The sequence below is a fragment of the Nestor notabilis genome, unplaced genomic scaffold (genome assembly GCF_000696875.1).
Source record: "Nestor notabilis isolate BGI_N333 unplaced genomic scaffold, ASM69687v1 scaffold44, whole genome shotgun sequence".
Taxonomy (NCBI): Eukaryota; Metazoa; Chordata; class Aves; order Psittaciformes; family Psittacidae; genus Nestor; species Nestor notabilis.
The window spans coordinates 13,706-31,523 of NW_009926617.1; the positions used below are offsets into that span (position 1 = coordinate 13,706).

At 46.4% G+C, this 17,818-nt stretch overlaps 1 protein-coding gene across 1 annotated transcript in view; it reads left to right on the top strand.

Moving 5' to 3' along the window:
* The window catches only part of LOC104405016 (paired box protein Pax-2-A-like), a 54,087-nt gene that overhangs the window by 11,822 nt on the left and 24,447 nt on the right, over positions 1-17,818 (top strand). The window contains exon 4 of the mRNA XM_010013602.1: positions 16,288-16,463. Within this exon, the coding sequence (XP_010011904.1) occupies positions 16,288-16,463 (176 nt within the window). The remainder of the gene's footprint in view (positions 1-16,287; positions 16,464-17,818) is intronic.

A 17,818-nucleotide genomic window follows, 5' to 3' on the forward strand; every position in this document is an offset into this window, starting at 1 on the left:
CTGCATACGTTCACAAAGAGTATGAGTGAGTTATTTCACTTGACTGTATCATGGCACCTTATGTATGTTCATCTCCGGGCATATTAGATGTATTTTTGTTCTCCCAAAACTTGCATTTTTGAAGACAACAGAATGTGTTTGGACCCCCGCAGGTGACACAACAGCACTGCTGTCTGTGCTGTGGCTGCATTGTTCCATGCTGTGATTTCTTGTCATCACAGCTGATGTATTTGCGTTATTCTATATGATTGCTTTATTGCGGGTCAGTCATAGTGTTACTGACACTGGAGACACATGCAGTTACATTGCCCCAGGTGATAAGTCCATGTTCCAACCATCACACACGTGGTTGTAGGGTGTGCACACAGCAGTTTATGGCTGCGCACATGGAGCGAGCAGTTTCTAGAGTGTTTCATGCTCCCACAGTGTCTTCCTCCTACTTTCCCTGGGACTCTGTTGTTGCATACAGTGTAGCTAAGTTTCCCATGGCTGTCAGCATGCAGGATGGTGTATCACTGCAAACAGCAGTGGTCACAGGGGACATCCAGTCTCATTGTGACTATACACACAAATGTAGGTAACACTCCTGCCATTCTACATGAAAACGTAAATTGGAGAGGGAGTTTATTCTCGGCAGCCACTCACTTCTCCCTCTGAAGGGTCTTTGGCTGGTGAGACTCCTGGGAGGACATAAGAAAGGTGCCTGCTACTCTCTAAATAAACTGCAGGAGGATGGTAAGAAAAGGGAGAGTACGTGTGGGAAAAGAGAGGGGGAGGAAACTGTATAAAAGAGAGGATAATGAATAAGCAGCACAGCACTGTCAGAAATGTGGGCTGCTGCACCACAAATTTGGAGATGAGTCTGTAAGCAAGAGAAACCGTATGTGTGTGTGTGTCTGCACACATCCTGGGAGTTTGGGGGTATGCATTGCTTAGGAGCACTTCAGGTAAGGGAGAGTTAATAGCTTACATCACAGAAAGCGGTTTGGACAGAATGCTCTGCTTCTAAAGCTTACAGTGCTGCTTAGTTTGGCAGGGTTTGGTACTAACTGAAGACAAGCTGGTCTGGTTTCAGCTGTATTTGTGTTCATCTCTGCTTGTGTATTTGTGTCTCTAGGAATGCACGCCTGTTTGGTTTTGTATTTCTGTATTAGGATCACTTATCTGTGCTTATATACTGGGGTGAGTGGCAGGTTGGACCCGTATTTTTGTGCATGTCTACGGAGACCTGGAAAATGTGTATGTTAAGCTGTGTATAATACTGCCTAGTAGGAGAATGCATTCTGTGGATCATATGGATGCCTGGGCATGTATGGCTCAGTATTAGTGCTATGTATTTCGATGAATGCCAGGTATTTGTATTCACATTTGGAGCATATATGTGAATGTTGTATATTTGTATGTATATTCTGTGTGTATGTGTTACATACTTGGAGTATCACTGTATCTTTGTGGTTGCTGGATATATGTAGCCTGTTAGTGCTGTGCACTTCTGTATATAGTTTGTACAGATGTGTATTTGCATTGGGGTTATATATTTGTGTGTTTGTTGTGTATATACATCTCTTCGTTCTTCTTGCTTGTGAGAAGGCTGGTTATTTATGTAAATAGTTTGTATTTGTTTACATAATTTAATTAATTTTGTATATGTGAATTTAAGGAAATGACTTGGAGTTCCAGGTTTTTGTTTAGTTAGTGTCTGTATATTTTTGTAAATTATTTGTTTATTCAGAAATTACATTTAATTGACACACTCCTACATTAGTACCTCCTTGTGTCCCAGTCCGCATTCTTGTGTCTTAAAATGCTATTGGCTACATTGTGTGAGTCTTACCTATGCATAGAGCTTTCCTTTAAGTTTATTTGTGTGAGTGCCATGAATGTGTGCTTGCCTGACTGTTTATTTATAGATATTTAATTTGTGGTTAGATCTTTCACTTTGACTTATTTCTGGGAGGGGCTGTTGCAGCTAATGTGTCGGCAGGAGTCAGGCAGTGACAACTCCTCCCAATGCCACTGCCTGCTCCACTCTCCACCTGAGCAGAGCCTGCTCCAGGGATTGGTTGGTGCCTGTCTCTCTCTGTATCTTCTTGCTCACTCTAGATGAGCTGCACACTGGGTCTGCCTGCATTCAGGGAGGTGACTCTTACATTTCTGAATGTCTGTAAGGAGTACAGGAGTAGGAGGGAGCATGGTGCCTGGATCCATGAGGATCCCAGGTTAATGCACAGTGTATGACAGAATAAACTGCTAAAGGGATCAGGAATAACTGGCAATGTGCAGGCAAATGGTATTTTAGAGGGTTGTTCGTGACTGGTGTAACAGTGCATCAGGGTGCCATGATAGAGAGAGACAGGGATGACACTATTTTTGGGTCAAGTGACATTGCAATGAGACAGAAGGGCAATACTGCTATGGAATTAAGGTGACACAGCACTAAGGCACAACAGGGATCAAGGTGACATGCTGATGACCTAGGCTGATCCATCAGCACAGGGAGGGCTGGGAAACCTCCACTGAGAATCAGCTGGGTAAGGTAAAGGAGAACAGAAGGAACAGTGTGAAGAAGATTGGAGGCAAATCAATGGGCCTGTATGGTGGCTGCAGGAGCCAGGTCACCCGCAGTGTGGGACATGCAGTGTCTCCACAAGGAGATCAGTTGTATCACAGAATCACAGAACTGTTAGGGCTGGGAGGGACCTCTGGAGATCATCTAGCATGCAACCCTTGCATCCTGGTGTGAAGGGCTGGGGCAGTCTGTTAGCAGTGGCTGTTCACATCACAGTGATGGAGAGCCAGGATAACACAGTGATGACATCAAGTGATGGACATATCCTGTGACGGTAGCCATGGACCATAGGGACTGCGTGGGCAGGGGCACTATTCCCAGTTGCTGGAAAAACAAAGAACCTAACGGGCAGTAAAACAAAAACAAAGGAAACTTGGAAGCACCTGACAGCACTAATTCATCACAGCCCAAGATTTTTTTTTCCCCCTCATGTTCCCATTATATTTGTTTGTAAAAGTGGAAATCAATTTTGAAGGTAATTTTCTGGAAAGAATGGAAGGGAGGTGGGAGGGACGGATAAGGCAGAGATGGCAAGAGGAAAAAAAAATTTAGGCCAGGCACAGCCCAGGGGCAGCTCTTGGCAAGGTGAAAGAAAATTGCATATTCAATCTCCATCCATGAATCTCCCTTGCTGCTGCCCGCCTCCTGCTCGAAAACAATGAAGGCTTTCTCCCCTACGCTGCACAACGCCTGAGTATCAGCACTCACTTTAACTTCAGGGTCATTAATTCACCTGATTATTGCAGGAGAGGAGAGGGTTGAAGAGGCATCCGTTCTAAAGAGCCCTCCCTTAGCTCATCCTTTGATTAGTTTGGGGTGGGGGGAGTTGAGATAATGTGTTGTCTTGGACTCAGTTTAAAATGGGAGGGGTTGAAGAGGGGGTGGAAGGAGGTAGAGGTGGAAAGGGAAAGATGTGGCCCAGCTTGCTGTGGAAGGGAGGGTTGGAAAGCAGTCATTCTTGCGTCCCTCTGGTGTGGTGTTATTGCAAATTAAAAGTAGCATGTTCCACTCCGTAGCTATCTTTCATGGAGGGGAGGGGCATGGGTATATGTCGGCATGGGGATGGGGGGGGATCTTATCATTGCTTCTTCAGCAGCCCAGTGTAGTGTCACCCTGTGAGGTGACATTTGAATTTACAATTCCGCTGAGAAAAGCCATTAATTCACAAATTAACATTTCTCCCTCTCTCTCTCTAGCTCTCTCTCTCTTCCTCTCTCTCTCTCTTTCATGGATGTGCAAGCAATTGAAAAGACAAAGGAAATAGCCTTAAGGAAGAGACTTTACTGCTACTCTGTCTGTGCAGAGATTGCTACTACTGCTTCTAGATAGATAAACCAATTACCTGAGCTGCTCTGTTCATGGCAGCCTGCTATTACCTCCTTTTGTAGAGCTGACTCCATTGCTGGATTACACTGTGTGTATCTCATTAATGTAAACCAGCACAATACTGGGCACTGTCCCTGACCCTTCTTGCCAGAGCCCATTGCTCTACAGTAGGAGAGGGAAGTGGGAGAGGAGTGAAGAGCAGAGGTGATGGTAGGCACAATGTACTTCCTAATGCATAGGGACCAGGCCACACAGAGAACCTGCTTAGAATACCTGTGCTGCACTTAGAGAAGATGGGGGCTTCCCTTTTATAGAGGAGACAGCATGACATTAACTCCGGTCTCTTCCATGTCTTGGTGAGCTCTGAGAGTGCTGCACAAGAGGACTCACGTATGAGCACCAGGTATGGGCAGCCCCTTGCAGCATTACTCTTGAGTATGAAATAGAAATATGCATAGTAGGCAGATGCAGAAGTGTGAGTACAAAAGCTATGTATACATAGCTGTAGGCAGATGTAGCTGACTGCACCCAGAAGCTAACTGACTCACAGAGGTACACAACAAACCACAGAATAAGAAGCAAAAATAAGCACTCTATCTTCTAGACTGAGAGTCAGATTTCTCTGTAGTGCAACTCCACTGAAAGCCAGTCAGTGATGCCTGTGGAGATGTTGTTGTCGAAGACAAACCCTGGATGCTATTTCCACACAGCTGCCAGTCCTGTTCTGACTGCCTTTTGTTGCACTCTCTTGCCATGTTCTTTCTCACATGCTTCTGCTGTCAGTGCTGCTATGGGTGCTTGGACAGCACATGTGTACAGTACACACACAGAGGCACTCAGCCACAGCCCAGGCACACGTGTGTGTCACTAGCAGCCTGCCTGTGCATACTCACACCCCTGTAGGCATGGCTTCTCCCCACCTGCTCTGCTGAGGTCCCTGTGAGTGGCTCCAAGCCTGCCTGCTGGGGTGCACACTGGCCAGCAGCTTTCTGAGCACCTTCTGGTGCTCTCTGCAGTCAGCCTTGTAGGAACACGCCTGGCTACCCCTGTCCTTTAGCCAGGTCACACAGCTATGTGTGTTCAGGGAGAAATGTCCTAGCAGTGTGGTTTACATAAAGACTCGCATGTTAGTCTTTGTTCACGAAGCATCCTACCTGTATTGAATTGGATAGAAATCTTCACCAACAGGTTTTTTACCCCATAAGGGTTTGATAGGCCCTGTTCAATCCATTCTCCTAGCTTTCATGAGGGGCAGAATCTTACAGGGGGCAGTTTTCCAGGTAGAAGAAAACCAGATCAGAACTGCTGTTTCTAGAAACCCGGTCTCCACATGCTCAGCACATGGAGTATGAGTCTTTCCTCAGCACTACCTCGGCTCCTTAAACCTTCCAAAAAAACTTATCCCCTTAACAAGAGCATCTGCCTCTCTTGCATTCCCTGTGCCCCACACTATGCACAGCACGTGGCTGGGAGACGCATCCTGCAGACAGTGCTGGAAGACGGATCATGATCAGTGGAGGAATCGGCAGGCAGTGCCAGTAATTCAAACCATCCTGACCGTTCAGTGAACCCGAACCTGCTGACCTTGACAGCACTACACAGCAGCGGCCTCAGGAATCCCAACCTTTAGAGAGGCGTTGGTGGAGGATGGCTTCTGCTCCCTCGCTTTCCTTTCCTTCTCTCTGTTTCCCTTTCCAATCACATCCTTGCAGCCAAGGGGACCTAACAGTCAACCCCCAGTGCACCAATTAGCTCCTGATTTGGCTATCTCTGCAATCCCATGTCTATGTCAATGTAATGTTAAGCATTGCTTGCTGTTCACAGATGTAAATCATTCCTATAGAGGGGTGTCTTCTTGTGCTAAAGGAAAACACTTAAGCACCTTGTTCTCAGGCAGGGCCAGAGAGAAACCCCTCCTCCCAAAATGGGGACTGTTGCTGTTTGGAAGGAAAGCAGGAGCTCTTTGCTTCCCTAAGTGATAGCATCAGATCCTCCAGCCTTGTTTCACTGGATCCTAGGGGGGAAGCAACAAGATTTTACCAAGTGATTAGCCTGTGAGAATCTTGGCTGGATAGATGAGATGCAGGGAGGCGACTCAAGAGGAGGAGAGAGAGAGAGAGAGAGAGAAAAAAAAACCAAACAATTTTGTTTTATTTTGACACAAGAACTTGCATTAAAGAAAAATGCAGTTTGTGAACATTTTAAGACCCTTCCAAGGAGTACTGGATTTCCTCCAGCTACCTCTGTGGATGCAAAGCAAGACCTGAAACAAACAGCATTTTGTCTTGGCTTGCAGAGGCTAGGCTAAGCTCTAAGACCTTGCATATGGAGGACAACTCTGTTAACAGTATATGGCCTGAAAGAAGCAGTTACAGATACCTGTGTATCTATCAAGACATAGCAGACATGACTATCTTCTGTCTGTCTCCATTCATAATTCTTTGAAGCTGATTTTTCCATTTATTAATTTGGTAAAATAAAGAACACTTTGAATAGGTGTCAAATGCAATTCATGAACATTTCAAGGCCCTTTAAAATGCCGGAGTTTTGTCAAGTGCCATAAAAATAATGCCTAGATTCACATTTCTCCTTGGATTTTCCTTCATCCATCCGAGCATCCTACTGGTTACATCCCACCAGGTTCAAGTACAAAGTCCTCTTCCCACACAGGTCAACAGCTATAGGAAAACACACAGGGGCATGGTGCCAGAACAGGAGCTAGGTCATGGGTATCACTGTTTCCATTTGGATGTGGAGCAGATCAGGATTTCTTCCTCTCACTGGCTCTGCCTTTTTTGGGAGCTCAGAGATGTTATGGTGCTTTTCAGCTAGGGGATCTGCATCACGACAGGTTTGTAGGTGTCTGATTAAACCTTAATGATGTGGTTATTGTGTATGAAATGTCCATCAAGTCTCGAGTGTCTTCTAGTCCTCTCTTAGATGCTTTAGAAAAGGCTGTTATAAAGGACTGGTACACTTTCATGCTTGGTTTCCCAGAGAAGCTGTTGGTTTTTGCTTTACCTTTTGGCATCTAGCATGGGAAGAGGTAGGCCTTCAACAAAAGAGTTGCTCTCACAAGCAGGTCAGAACTATCCTAGAATTTGGGACAACTTTACTAAATCCAAGCAAATTATAAAACAAAAAACCCCAAAAACCTTCCCTAGCTAATCCTCAAAAACACTTGTAGCTCTTCTTTGCACAGCTTCTTGTTTGTGAAACTGATTGCTAGCCATGACTGGGTCCCCTCTTGTTTGGGGACTACCTCTTACAATTTGGAACATCTCCAACATACATTTCACAGAGGTCGTATCAGTATAGTTTCCTTCATATATCAATAAGGGCCTTTTCATGAGCTCATGCAGAAAGATGCCAAAATACTCTATTAATGATTTACAGTTATTATCAGAATGAGCATGCAAAAATAAGAGTCTGCATGGTGGCAGTCTGAGCAGATTGCTGCATATTGCAAGCCTGTAACTGTTTTATTGCATGGCATTCTGCAATTACCCATCCTGTACCATACATTGTTTATTAACCTTCCCATTCTTAAAATCTCCTTTACCACTGAAATGTGGCTGACTCTCAGGTGGACCATGGCAGATGTTGAACAATACAGAGCATCAACTGTGAAATTTTGCTGTGCCATGTCCAAATGAAACCACAGGAGAATTAAGATATGCTGTGGGTAATCACTCAGGCTGGATTTTGTTCAGGACAGCCAGGTTAATGTCTGCACTCTTGCAAAAAATGCCATGGGAATTTTAATGACTCTGAATGATTGGAGCCTTTGTTTTATGGCACGTCAAAAATGGCAGCTCTAAAAACACTCTGCTTGAGCACTGGTTTAGTGCTGACTCAGAAGAGCTTCCAATAACATGATTCACTAGCATCTGGCTCAGGGGCAGGCACAGCCTTCTCTGACTTGCGAGGTTAAAGTAAGACTGTATCAGGGGAAAATAAGGTGGAATGAAAGGATGGGGAAGTCTAGAGCAAGGAAGATGTAAGGAAAGGCGGTATTAAGAGGCATGTTAGTGGGGGACCAAGCCAATGGAACCCAGTAGGAATTCATATTTTCTGGACAGTGCATTAGAGGTTTCCATTGCCTGATCCAGTTCTGCTGAGCCCTAGTGCTGGTGGCCTCTCAGGTGCCAGTGTGCTCCACTAGAATCTCAAGGATCTCCCAGAAACTGGGAGATGGGTCTGGATAGGGACAGCCTACCTCTGTGCTCCCTCGTCTCTAACGGTGCTCATGGCAGTGTTGATTTGCATGTCAGGCAAAGCACTGCTTGAGAGAAAAAAAACCCTCCGAGTGTGGCGGTGTCAGCGCTCGCTGTTGTTCGACAGTGTAAAATTAAATTAATAAAGCCCCCAACACAGGAAAACATAACAGGAAATTAATGGCCTTTACTGTCGCTCTGATGCAGTCATTTGCAACCCTGCTTTCCGCACCAAAGACTTCATAAATGCAAGCAGTTTCTCTAAACAAGCATAGTTAGGGCTGCATGCGATGTAATTTTTTGCATTGCTTCTGCCCTTTGGAGCTAACAAAAGCCACTCTTTTACGTGCTCACCAAGGGGGATCCTGCCAAGAAGTAGCTCCCCAACAAATGGGCTTAGGAAGATGAGAGGTGGGAGCTAAGTCATGCCAGTGATGCTAAGGACATCCTCTGCTCTGGCAGAGGGAACAGCACAGCTCCTGGTGCTCTGGTTTCCTTCGACAGCAGCTCTCCCTGAGGGCTCTGTGCTAAAGGCAGTGTTGCAGACACCATAACAGCATAAATCAAGATAAGCCTTCTGATAACTTTCAAGATGTGTAAATCAGTATAATCACTGAATGCAAGAGACTTACAGATTTACATTAACTAGAGGATCTGGCCTGCTGTATGACAGTGCTGCTTGCTACTCTGCCAACATGAACAAAGCGAGTGTATTGGGTGCTGGAGGCAGCTGCATCTCTATCTGGCTAACAGTCAAGCATAATAGTGCTAGCAAGAGATATGGGCCCTACACTCTGCTGCTCATTACAATGGTATAAATAGCCAGTGCCTCCTCTGAGGTAAGGGAACTGTGTATCTGCAACAACCTGACTGAAAGCAGGGTACGTCCACTCACCTCCAGCTTACCCAAAGGTCACAAAGCTGCGCTGACTGCTCGCGCAGAAGCCACCAGCTTAGACTACCCAAACCCACACCTCATCTGCACACCCATACATGCTGTATGTAGTACGTGCTGCACACACCCTTGAGGCAGCTGCTTGTATCCTAACATCTGGAAAGGCCTGGACTGATGTATTCAGTAACGCTGGACATACAAAACCTAACACACAAACCTAAATCTGTTCAGACTTAGTTTCCCAGGTGCTCTGGGCTGAATTTGCAATCATACACTTAGATGCTGTAGTAAATACATATGATTTTCATACGCATACACACACTCACTTCCTTAAATGCACTTTGCATGCTCCCATGATAATCCAAGACAGATCTGAGTCCACACTTCATTACACATTTGCACACACAATTCATTTCATTTACATTCTCATTGAGCATTGCCATTTTGCTCATGTAAGCCCTGCATTTAAAGCTGCACTGCTCATCCCTGCTTCATCTGAGGTGCTCTGTCATACACGACCCCTGTGTTAAAAGCACTGCAGCTCCCCAGCTGTCAGGCTCTGGCACATATCACACTCCTCGGCCAGGCACGCTCACCTCCCTGCATGAGCAGCCTTCCTGCTCACCGACTCTTCATCGGAGCTATACCCTCATTTCAAAATGTAAAATCCCTTTGTTTCTGAGCCTTTCTGCTCTGAGCCTGAGCATGTAAGTAACAAATACACACAGTTCATGTGTTGCTGACACACTTAAATTACAGATACACACTGGCCAGCACAATACCATCAGTTAGCATACTCAAATTCAGGCTTGTGGATTCCCTTGGGGCAAATGGACATAGGAATCTGAACAACAGTAAAGTTCACGAAGGCAGATATACTTCCTTGAGGTGATATTACTCCAGCACTTGTCTCCCACTATAGCTATTTCTTCAGGATACTGTAAATAACCTGAACTTGTACTATATCTTCTTTCACTACCACAATATAGATCCCTGGTAACATTCCTTCTCTATGCACTGCTGACCCTTGCCAGCCCCTTCCATGCTCTATCATCAATATCCTGCACTCATTTGGGATCCTTTCCATCTGAATTTGAGGTTCATCTTTCTCCCCACCAGTTCAGTTATCACAATCAAAGCCCTGACAATTCTTGCAGCACTACTACATGCTGAACTACAGAACTGACCCATCTGGAAATGACACTTTCTTTCATGCTGCCCAAAAGGCTGCAAAATATCTTTTGGAAGGAAATTTAAACCAAATTTTACAGCCTTTCCTTTCCAAACCCTACTGAGTAGGGCAAGAAAAGTTGCACAGGTGAAAAGATTTCCAGATTACAGCTGCCAGTGCTTGCCCTTGTCTCTAGTGTGGGGAGTACAATACTAGTTTAATAATCATTGACAATGTAAATGGAGCCTCTAGAAACGTCATGACAGCCAGACTAGATCAGCTTGTGCAGACCAGGACACCAAGTACCAGACACTTCTGAAAATGTGTGATCAGCTCCCTCAGCCAGGTCTTTGTCCTTATCTCTCCCTTGGCTGGGGTCAGCTCAGGCAGGGATGTCTGCCATTCCCAGCAGGAGCTTGATGCCAGGGTCTGAAGCCCAGATCTGATAGCACTGGGCTCCTTGCTGGACCCGTGCCGAATGCAGCGTGGGGGTCTGCACAGGGCTGGCTGCCGTGAATAACAAGCACTGGCTATTGATCGCGTTCTGAACTCGGCCCAGCCGATAGAAGGTAATTAATGACTCCATTTGCCTCAGTACCGAGGAGAACAATTGAGTTTGAAACTGCAACAACTGGCAGTGCAGGGAAAGGCCCCCTGGGATGTCCAGGAGAGCTGCCTGACAGCCCTGGGCTGCATGGGGACAGGAGAAAACATCAGAGGGGGAAAAAAGAGAAGGGAAATCGGATAAAGGAAAAGAACAGTCTTAACACAAAGGGTGACTTGGGAAAGGGCAGCACACATAGCCATGGGTGCCCAGAGAATGGGACAGGGCTGCTCTAGGTTAAGCACCGCAGCAGGGACAGTGACAAAGGCAAGCTGCAGGAGAGGACAGGGTTGTCTCCCTGGCACAGAGGGATGGCATTGCAGCAGCCGGCTCAGCACCACTGCGTTAGACAGATGCATTTCCCTCGGAAGCTTTGACAATTAGATGTGTTCTGCTGTGTCACCTGGCTGGCAGTTCTCATGCCAGTCACATTCGCTTTTATTATGACTGTGATTTTTACTGATAGTGCTGCGAGGCCCCAGCTGAGACTGGGGCCCCGTGAAGCAGCAGGCAGAGACGTCATGGGGGTGGTAACAGCCCCTGCCCCAAAAGAGAACTGTACCTCCATGTTTGTGAGCCAGCTGCACAGCTCACGATCTTCCTATGTGTTTCTGTGCCACAAAGGTCCTCCTGTATCAGCAATACTTCTGCATTATTTGTTGAGATGGCCACATCCTACCCTGAGCAAGGGTCCTCTCTGTCAGCTGTAGCCAGGGAAATAAGTGTATTATACTGCTTTGTGCTGCATGCACATGATGGAGACTTTGTCTTGCAGCTATTTAACAGGCATATTTCCTGTCTCAGATGTAGTTCAGGTTGTTCCTGTGTCCTCTGGCACAGCATTTCCTTGTTATGTGTCAGGATACCTCTGTGACACCCGTGGAGCATTTCTGTGTCTGGTGTCGAAGGTTTACACTGAACATGAGCTGTGTGTGCTCCCTTGGCAGCCCCTTGGGAGGAGAGATGTTTCCTGTCACATGCACAAGGCCAGTCCTGATCATGCTGATAGCAACGGTGTGCTCTTGTGAGGGACACAGTGATCGAGGCCATGGTTCATCTCTCAAGCTGTTTGTTGAGATGCTTCTGGTTTAAGAGAAACATGCCCCTGTGTCACAGTACCACAGAGCTTCCCTTGCCAGTAAAAGGGAACTGGGAAAGGTGGTGATAGTCCCTAATGGCACTAGTAGCACATTTACCTAGGTGGCATCCCCAGACTCATCGTGCAGCTGAAGCCTTGTTTCACCACAGCAACTCTCCAACAGCTGCTTTCTTGGCAAATCCCCATCCCTAAAGCTTTTACTCCTAGCACCATTCTTCATCAGTTGAAGTGACTGTTGCCTACCTCAGTGGCATTCCTTATGAGATCTGTTAGTCTTTCCCAACACAAATTTTTCCCTGTGAGCCTCCCTTCACTTTCATCCACAGCCCTTTGATGAACACCATCTCTTCCCCAAAGTCTTCTCTGCTCCTTACTGCCACCTTTGCTCAAATCCACGCAGTTGTCAGCTCCCATATTTTGTGTATTATGATATTTGAGGCTTCTCCTGGTAGTCCAGCTCACAGCCATATGCTGAGATGAGAACTTCAGGTTTGATCTAAAACCAGATATAAATGTCTATCCCTTGCAGTTGCAGGGAAAAAATGAAAATGCATCCTCTAAAGGTTTTGACACCAGAAGACAAACACAGGGGATTTACAATCCTTTGGTTTTGAAGAAAATACAGTGATCCGTGACTGTGAATGCCTCGGTGTTAGCAACACAAGACACATAAATCTGTCTTTCAGGATCATCTCTGTGAAACTTTTTCTGCTTCCTAAGTAAAATCCATATGCACAGCTCATATTATTGCTCTGTGAAGTTTGGGATTTGTGTACCCTACCGTTATGAAGTTCAATACTACTGTAAGCTATTCAGACAAGGTCCATTGTGAGGTAGCCTATAGACCTCTGACAAAAGTTTCTCTTCTTTCATAGATTTTAAAGCCCAGGCCGTGGCAGAACCCCGCCTCCCCAACCAGAGCTCCCACCCAAAGTGTTGCCTTTCTCCTTACAACTTTTCCACCTCTTCCTATCTATTCCCTATTTGCTTGCTTTGATCATTCTAATTTCTTATCTAGCCCTGTTCCTTCCGTTTCTCCTCCCTTCATCCCTTCCTTTTATTTTCCACTGACCACACAGGTCCTTTCTTATCAGCTGGTCCTGAGTTTCCCAAATACACATACGCACTTATGCACACACACATACACTGACACAAATAAATAAATAAATAGAAAGGTCAGTGAGCAGAGCAGCAATAACCCCTAAAACAGTACTATCAGAGGGACATGATTGATCAATTGAATTCCATAGCGGCTCAAAAATGTGGGATTAAGTAGTGTATTATACGCACAATGAGTTGAGGCATGATGTTCATTTCAAGTTCATTTCGCCAGCCCTCTGCCACCAGATCAGGCAATCAATAGGGGCAGCAGATATCATATATCACCTCTCTCCGTGCTGGGGAGAGAGCACCATAATCTCTCGCAAATTTAGAGTGACAGATTTGTCAAGATCTGAAGGGCCCCTGAATAAATGAAGGAAAAGAGACTCCTATAGTGGCTTGGGAAAGCTGTGGTTTCAGCTTCTTCACACAAAGGCACGGCCTGTGCACACCCGGGAGACACACGTGCACAGGGCTTTGCAGGCAGACAGGAATTGCAAACACATGTGCATGTATGCACTAACCTGTGTAACCACCTAGGGCAATGCAGTGGGGTAAAATCTGGTTTAATGACAATCAATGGAAGTTTGACAGGACAAGTGAATACCCGTCCACTCACACCAAACACCATGCACAGTGTAGAGTTGCAATTCTGGAAAATCAAATATAGCCTAAATCAGTCGCCGTGGACAAACGGCTGCTCAGGCGTGTATGGTGCTGCAGAACCTAAAGAGTACAAGAATAATCATCTACTGCAAAAATACCCACATGTATTAGCATCAAAGTGTGCAGAGTCATGCACACTGACTGACACACGTGGAAAAATCCTCAAAGGCAAAGAAAGAGCTTCACAGGCTGCAGACAGGTTGAAACAAGGGCTGATTCAGAAACACTTGGGGTTTTTTCCCAAGCCTGGACCCAGCAGTTCTGTGCCACCTTTCTGCAGGGAGGACCAGAGGGAAATCCCTACTGGAATTGGTAGCACAAGCCTTGAGCTACCCTAGTCCTTCTAAAAGCCACTCCCTGCAGTAAGAGCCCAGTCCATCTATAACACAAAAACTGCACTGACACACACAGTGTGCAGTCCACCAAACCTGGTCTTTGCTTTGTTTTCTCTTAGTTGAATCTGTCATGAACTCCACCTTTCAGGAACTTGAGAATTTTCCCTCATGCAAATAAGCCTGAGGAGAGGACAAAATGCCAGGGATCAGTGCCAGTGGACAGCCCTGCTATGGCTAGTGGAAAAGAAACAGAGAAGAGGCTGCTTGAAGGAAGGCTGCTGGCTGGGACAAATCAATATGTAATATTTTCTATGGTCTTGCGAGTGGTACTGTACTACGTTACTGTATATAATGTACTATTGATTATATCATATCGTATAATCACCTATAAACGGATATATCTAATAGCCAGAAGGCAGCAGGCTCAGTTATAACTCTGGGCCACCAGTCAGGCATTACTGTGCCAGGAAAATACCCCTTGGCACCATCCACAAGCTAAAAGATGAAGCGGCAGAGTGGCATGGTTCTGGCCATTGCACAGTGAATACCACTCCAGGCTCCTGGAAACATCATCTGCCCGTGAGCACCTCACAATTGCATGAAGGAGGGAAAAGATCTATGCAGGCCCTTCAACCACTGTCTTGACAGACAGCAAATTTCTGAGATTCACAGACTGGAAGCCACCAAGGAAGGCTGAAGTATGAGGAATAATAGCGGAAAAGCAGGCAGGTAATCGTGGCGCCAAAGTGAGAACCTGATCTTAGGTTAGAAAGGGTGATAAGACAGTCAGACTTGTGTCTGATGAAGCACAGTAGGTAGAGATTCAGCATGGAGGGTATGGAGGTATATCAGCATGGATGAGACAGGGCATTATAACCAGTCTCACCAAAGTTAGGCTGAGCGGTGACAGCAGAAAGATACTCAGCACAGTTGGAGAAGATTATAATGAGCAGACTTGCCTCAGATGAGATGAAGGATTATGACAAAGGAAGATTCACTTCAGCTGGGACAGGAGGTTATAACAGACAGCCTCACCTTGGATGTGACAGATGCTAATAGCAGGAGACTCACTCACTTCAGATAAAAAGGGGTTATAACTGAGACAAATACACCTCATTTGAGGTGTGGGATAACAGGGGGAAAAAAACAAACCAAACCAAACCAAAACCAGGTGAGTGATAAAGTGGTTTATCACAGGGAAAGATTCACTTTGGATGGGGCAGGGCATTTATAATGGACTCACCTGGGAGGGGATAAGTGGGCTGTAAGAGACATGGTGTAGCACAATAGAGAGAGGCACCTGGAACATGGCAGGAGGCACTGCACTGAAATTGGACTGTCAGAGGGCTGTTGCAGAGACAGAGATTCACTTCTGGCAAGGCTTCTACCGGAAAAAAGCTTTTTTCCTAGTAAGAACAAAGGAATGCCAGGAAGGCCAATTCCCACCGAGTAGGACTAGATTTTGTAATACAGTAATTCAGTTTGGATAGGAAGGGGAACTGACAGAGACAAAGATTCAATCTCATTTTGGAGGGAGTTTTATAAGAGAGATATGCGTTGTGATAAATTGTGAGCTACACGTAGGAGAATGGGACAGAGACTGTAACAGAAACCAACATATGCTGGATGGGACAGACACTCCACAGGGAGAGATTTGTCTCTGGTGAAATGTGGAGTCAGAAACAGGATCATTCCTGAGAGAATGAGATGATCCCCCATATGCCACAGGTTCCCTGTTACCTGGGCTATGAGACAAGATCAGACAAGAAGGAAATTATAAGAGATGTAACTTCTATTGGGACTGGGGAGCTACAACTCCCCAGAGACTGACTCCCTCCAAAGCTGTTAGAGAGCCCTCTTTCAATTCCAGGCTTCCTCAGCCCTCTCCAGTACAGGTCCATCCTCAGCACTCTGGTTTCTCTGTGAGCTGCCTCTCCAGTAGCCTTCTAGCGATGCTAATCGCTGTGCTTTGCTCCCATTTTATGCTCAGCAATGGAGATTTGGCAATATTTAACACAGAAAATCACTGGAACCAAAACTCATCTCTGAGCTGAGCTCCATTCTCCACAGTCTCACTCATCCTGGGCAGAAGAGTCCCACAGAGTCCATGGGAGCAGCCCAGCTGCCCCAGCAGACAGGAAGGGGGCTTCCCTCGGGTCCCTGCAGCCTCCTCTTCCCAAAGAGTGGCACAGCTCCCTGGGTGGAGGTGGAGGGCCTGCTTTTTCCCCCTCTGTCCTTGTCCTGCATCCCTTTCTTATCCAAGCCAGGGTGGTGCTAACTCCCTGTTTTCTCTGTGCCCTGCAGATGTATCCGAGGGCTCAGTTCCCAATGGAGATTCCCAGAGCAGCGTGGACAGTTTGCGGAAGCACCTTCGAGGCGACACTTTCACCCAGCAGCAGCTGGAAGCTTTAGATCGAGTTTTTGAGCGTCCTTCTTACCCTGACGTCTTTCAAACATCAGAACACATCAAATCTGAGCAGGTGAGGGCCTAGCCTCGTATGGGAACCCACAGGCACCCATAGGATGATGGCAGGGAGATGCCCTCACTGAAATCACTCTCTCCCTCTTCACCCCTTGTTCTCACCCTGACCTGTTATTGCACATACATCGCATTTACATTTTACAGCACCTTCTAGTTACAAATGTATCACTGTGCTGATGCATGTGTATATATGAGCTCTACCTCCTCTGGTGAACTTGCCATATACGTGCACACCGTGCTCTCCCTAAATCCCCATGTCTGCCTTTCCCTCTGCACACACACCTGGAGGTGTGCAGATGTGTTCTTGCCATGACCATGCAAATGCTGCCGTGCATGTTCACCAGCACACAGCCCTACTTGGAAACTCCTGCACTCTCACATCACACCAGGGACCAGCAAGCCACAGGGCTGGGCTTTAACGGAGCATTTTCCTTTATGGCCCAAAGCTGAGACTTGATCCCATCTCCAACCTAGTTTTCTGCAGCATTGCCCCCCTTTCCTTTACTCCCCCGCTCCCCTGGCCTTTTATCCCAAAAGCTGTTTGTCTTAATAAAATGAAAATCAAAAGTCTTTTTAAACCGCCCCAAGCCATAAACCAACAAAGGAAGAGAAGGAGAGGCTGGCTGTGGACTCCCTTCATCCCAGAGTCCCTGGGTTTATTACAATGAATAACCTTTATTTACTTTCATTAGACTATTAAGCACCAGCACAGTCATTTTTCCCCCTGAAACTCTGAGCAGGGCCCATAAAGCAAATCCGAAGCCTAATTGAGTTCATTTTAATTTCTCTCCGATCACAGCGAATTACTCTGGTGATAAATCAGGGGGCAGGCTCACCCCCAGTAGAAGGCCTAATTTGCAGCTAATTACAAAACTGATTTCTACAGGAAGATCAATACAAGAAGGAATTGGAAATGACTAGGCAGTCCTAGCCAAGCAGGGACAGGGGCGGGGAGGGGGCAGCGTGTGGGGAGCCCGCTGGAGGAGGGGGAGATGTCGGAGAGGGCTGGGGAAGCGCATGGAAAAAAATGGAGCAGAAAGAGCAGAAAATCAGTTTTAATTTAACGTAATATTAATCAGAGCAACTTTTCCTGCTGTTTTGTAGCCTTCCCGGTCTCCCCAGCTCCCGCGTCTGGTCCGGAGGCTGCCACAATAAAAAGGCAATTACCAGAGCCTTTCGGACAGGACACCCTTTCAGATTCAATGGCTCTCCCCCTCCCACCCTTCTGTTAGCCATGTGGCTCCCCCCCCCCCAATTTCATACCCCAATGCACAGAGTGACAGAGGCAGGGGATGAGGCTTCTTTGTTTGTTTTTAAAGAGCTAGGACAGGAGGAGCAGGGGGGGGGGGGCAG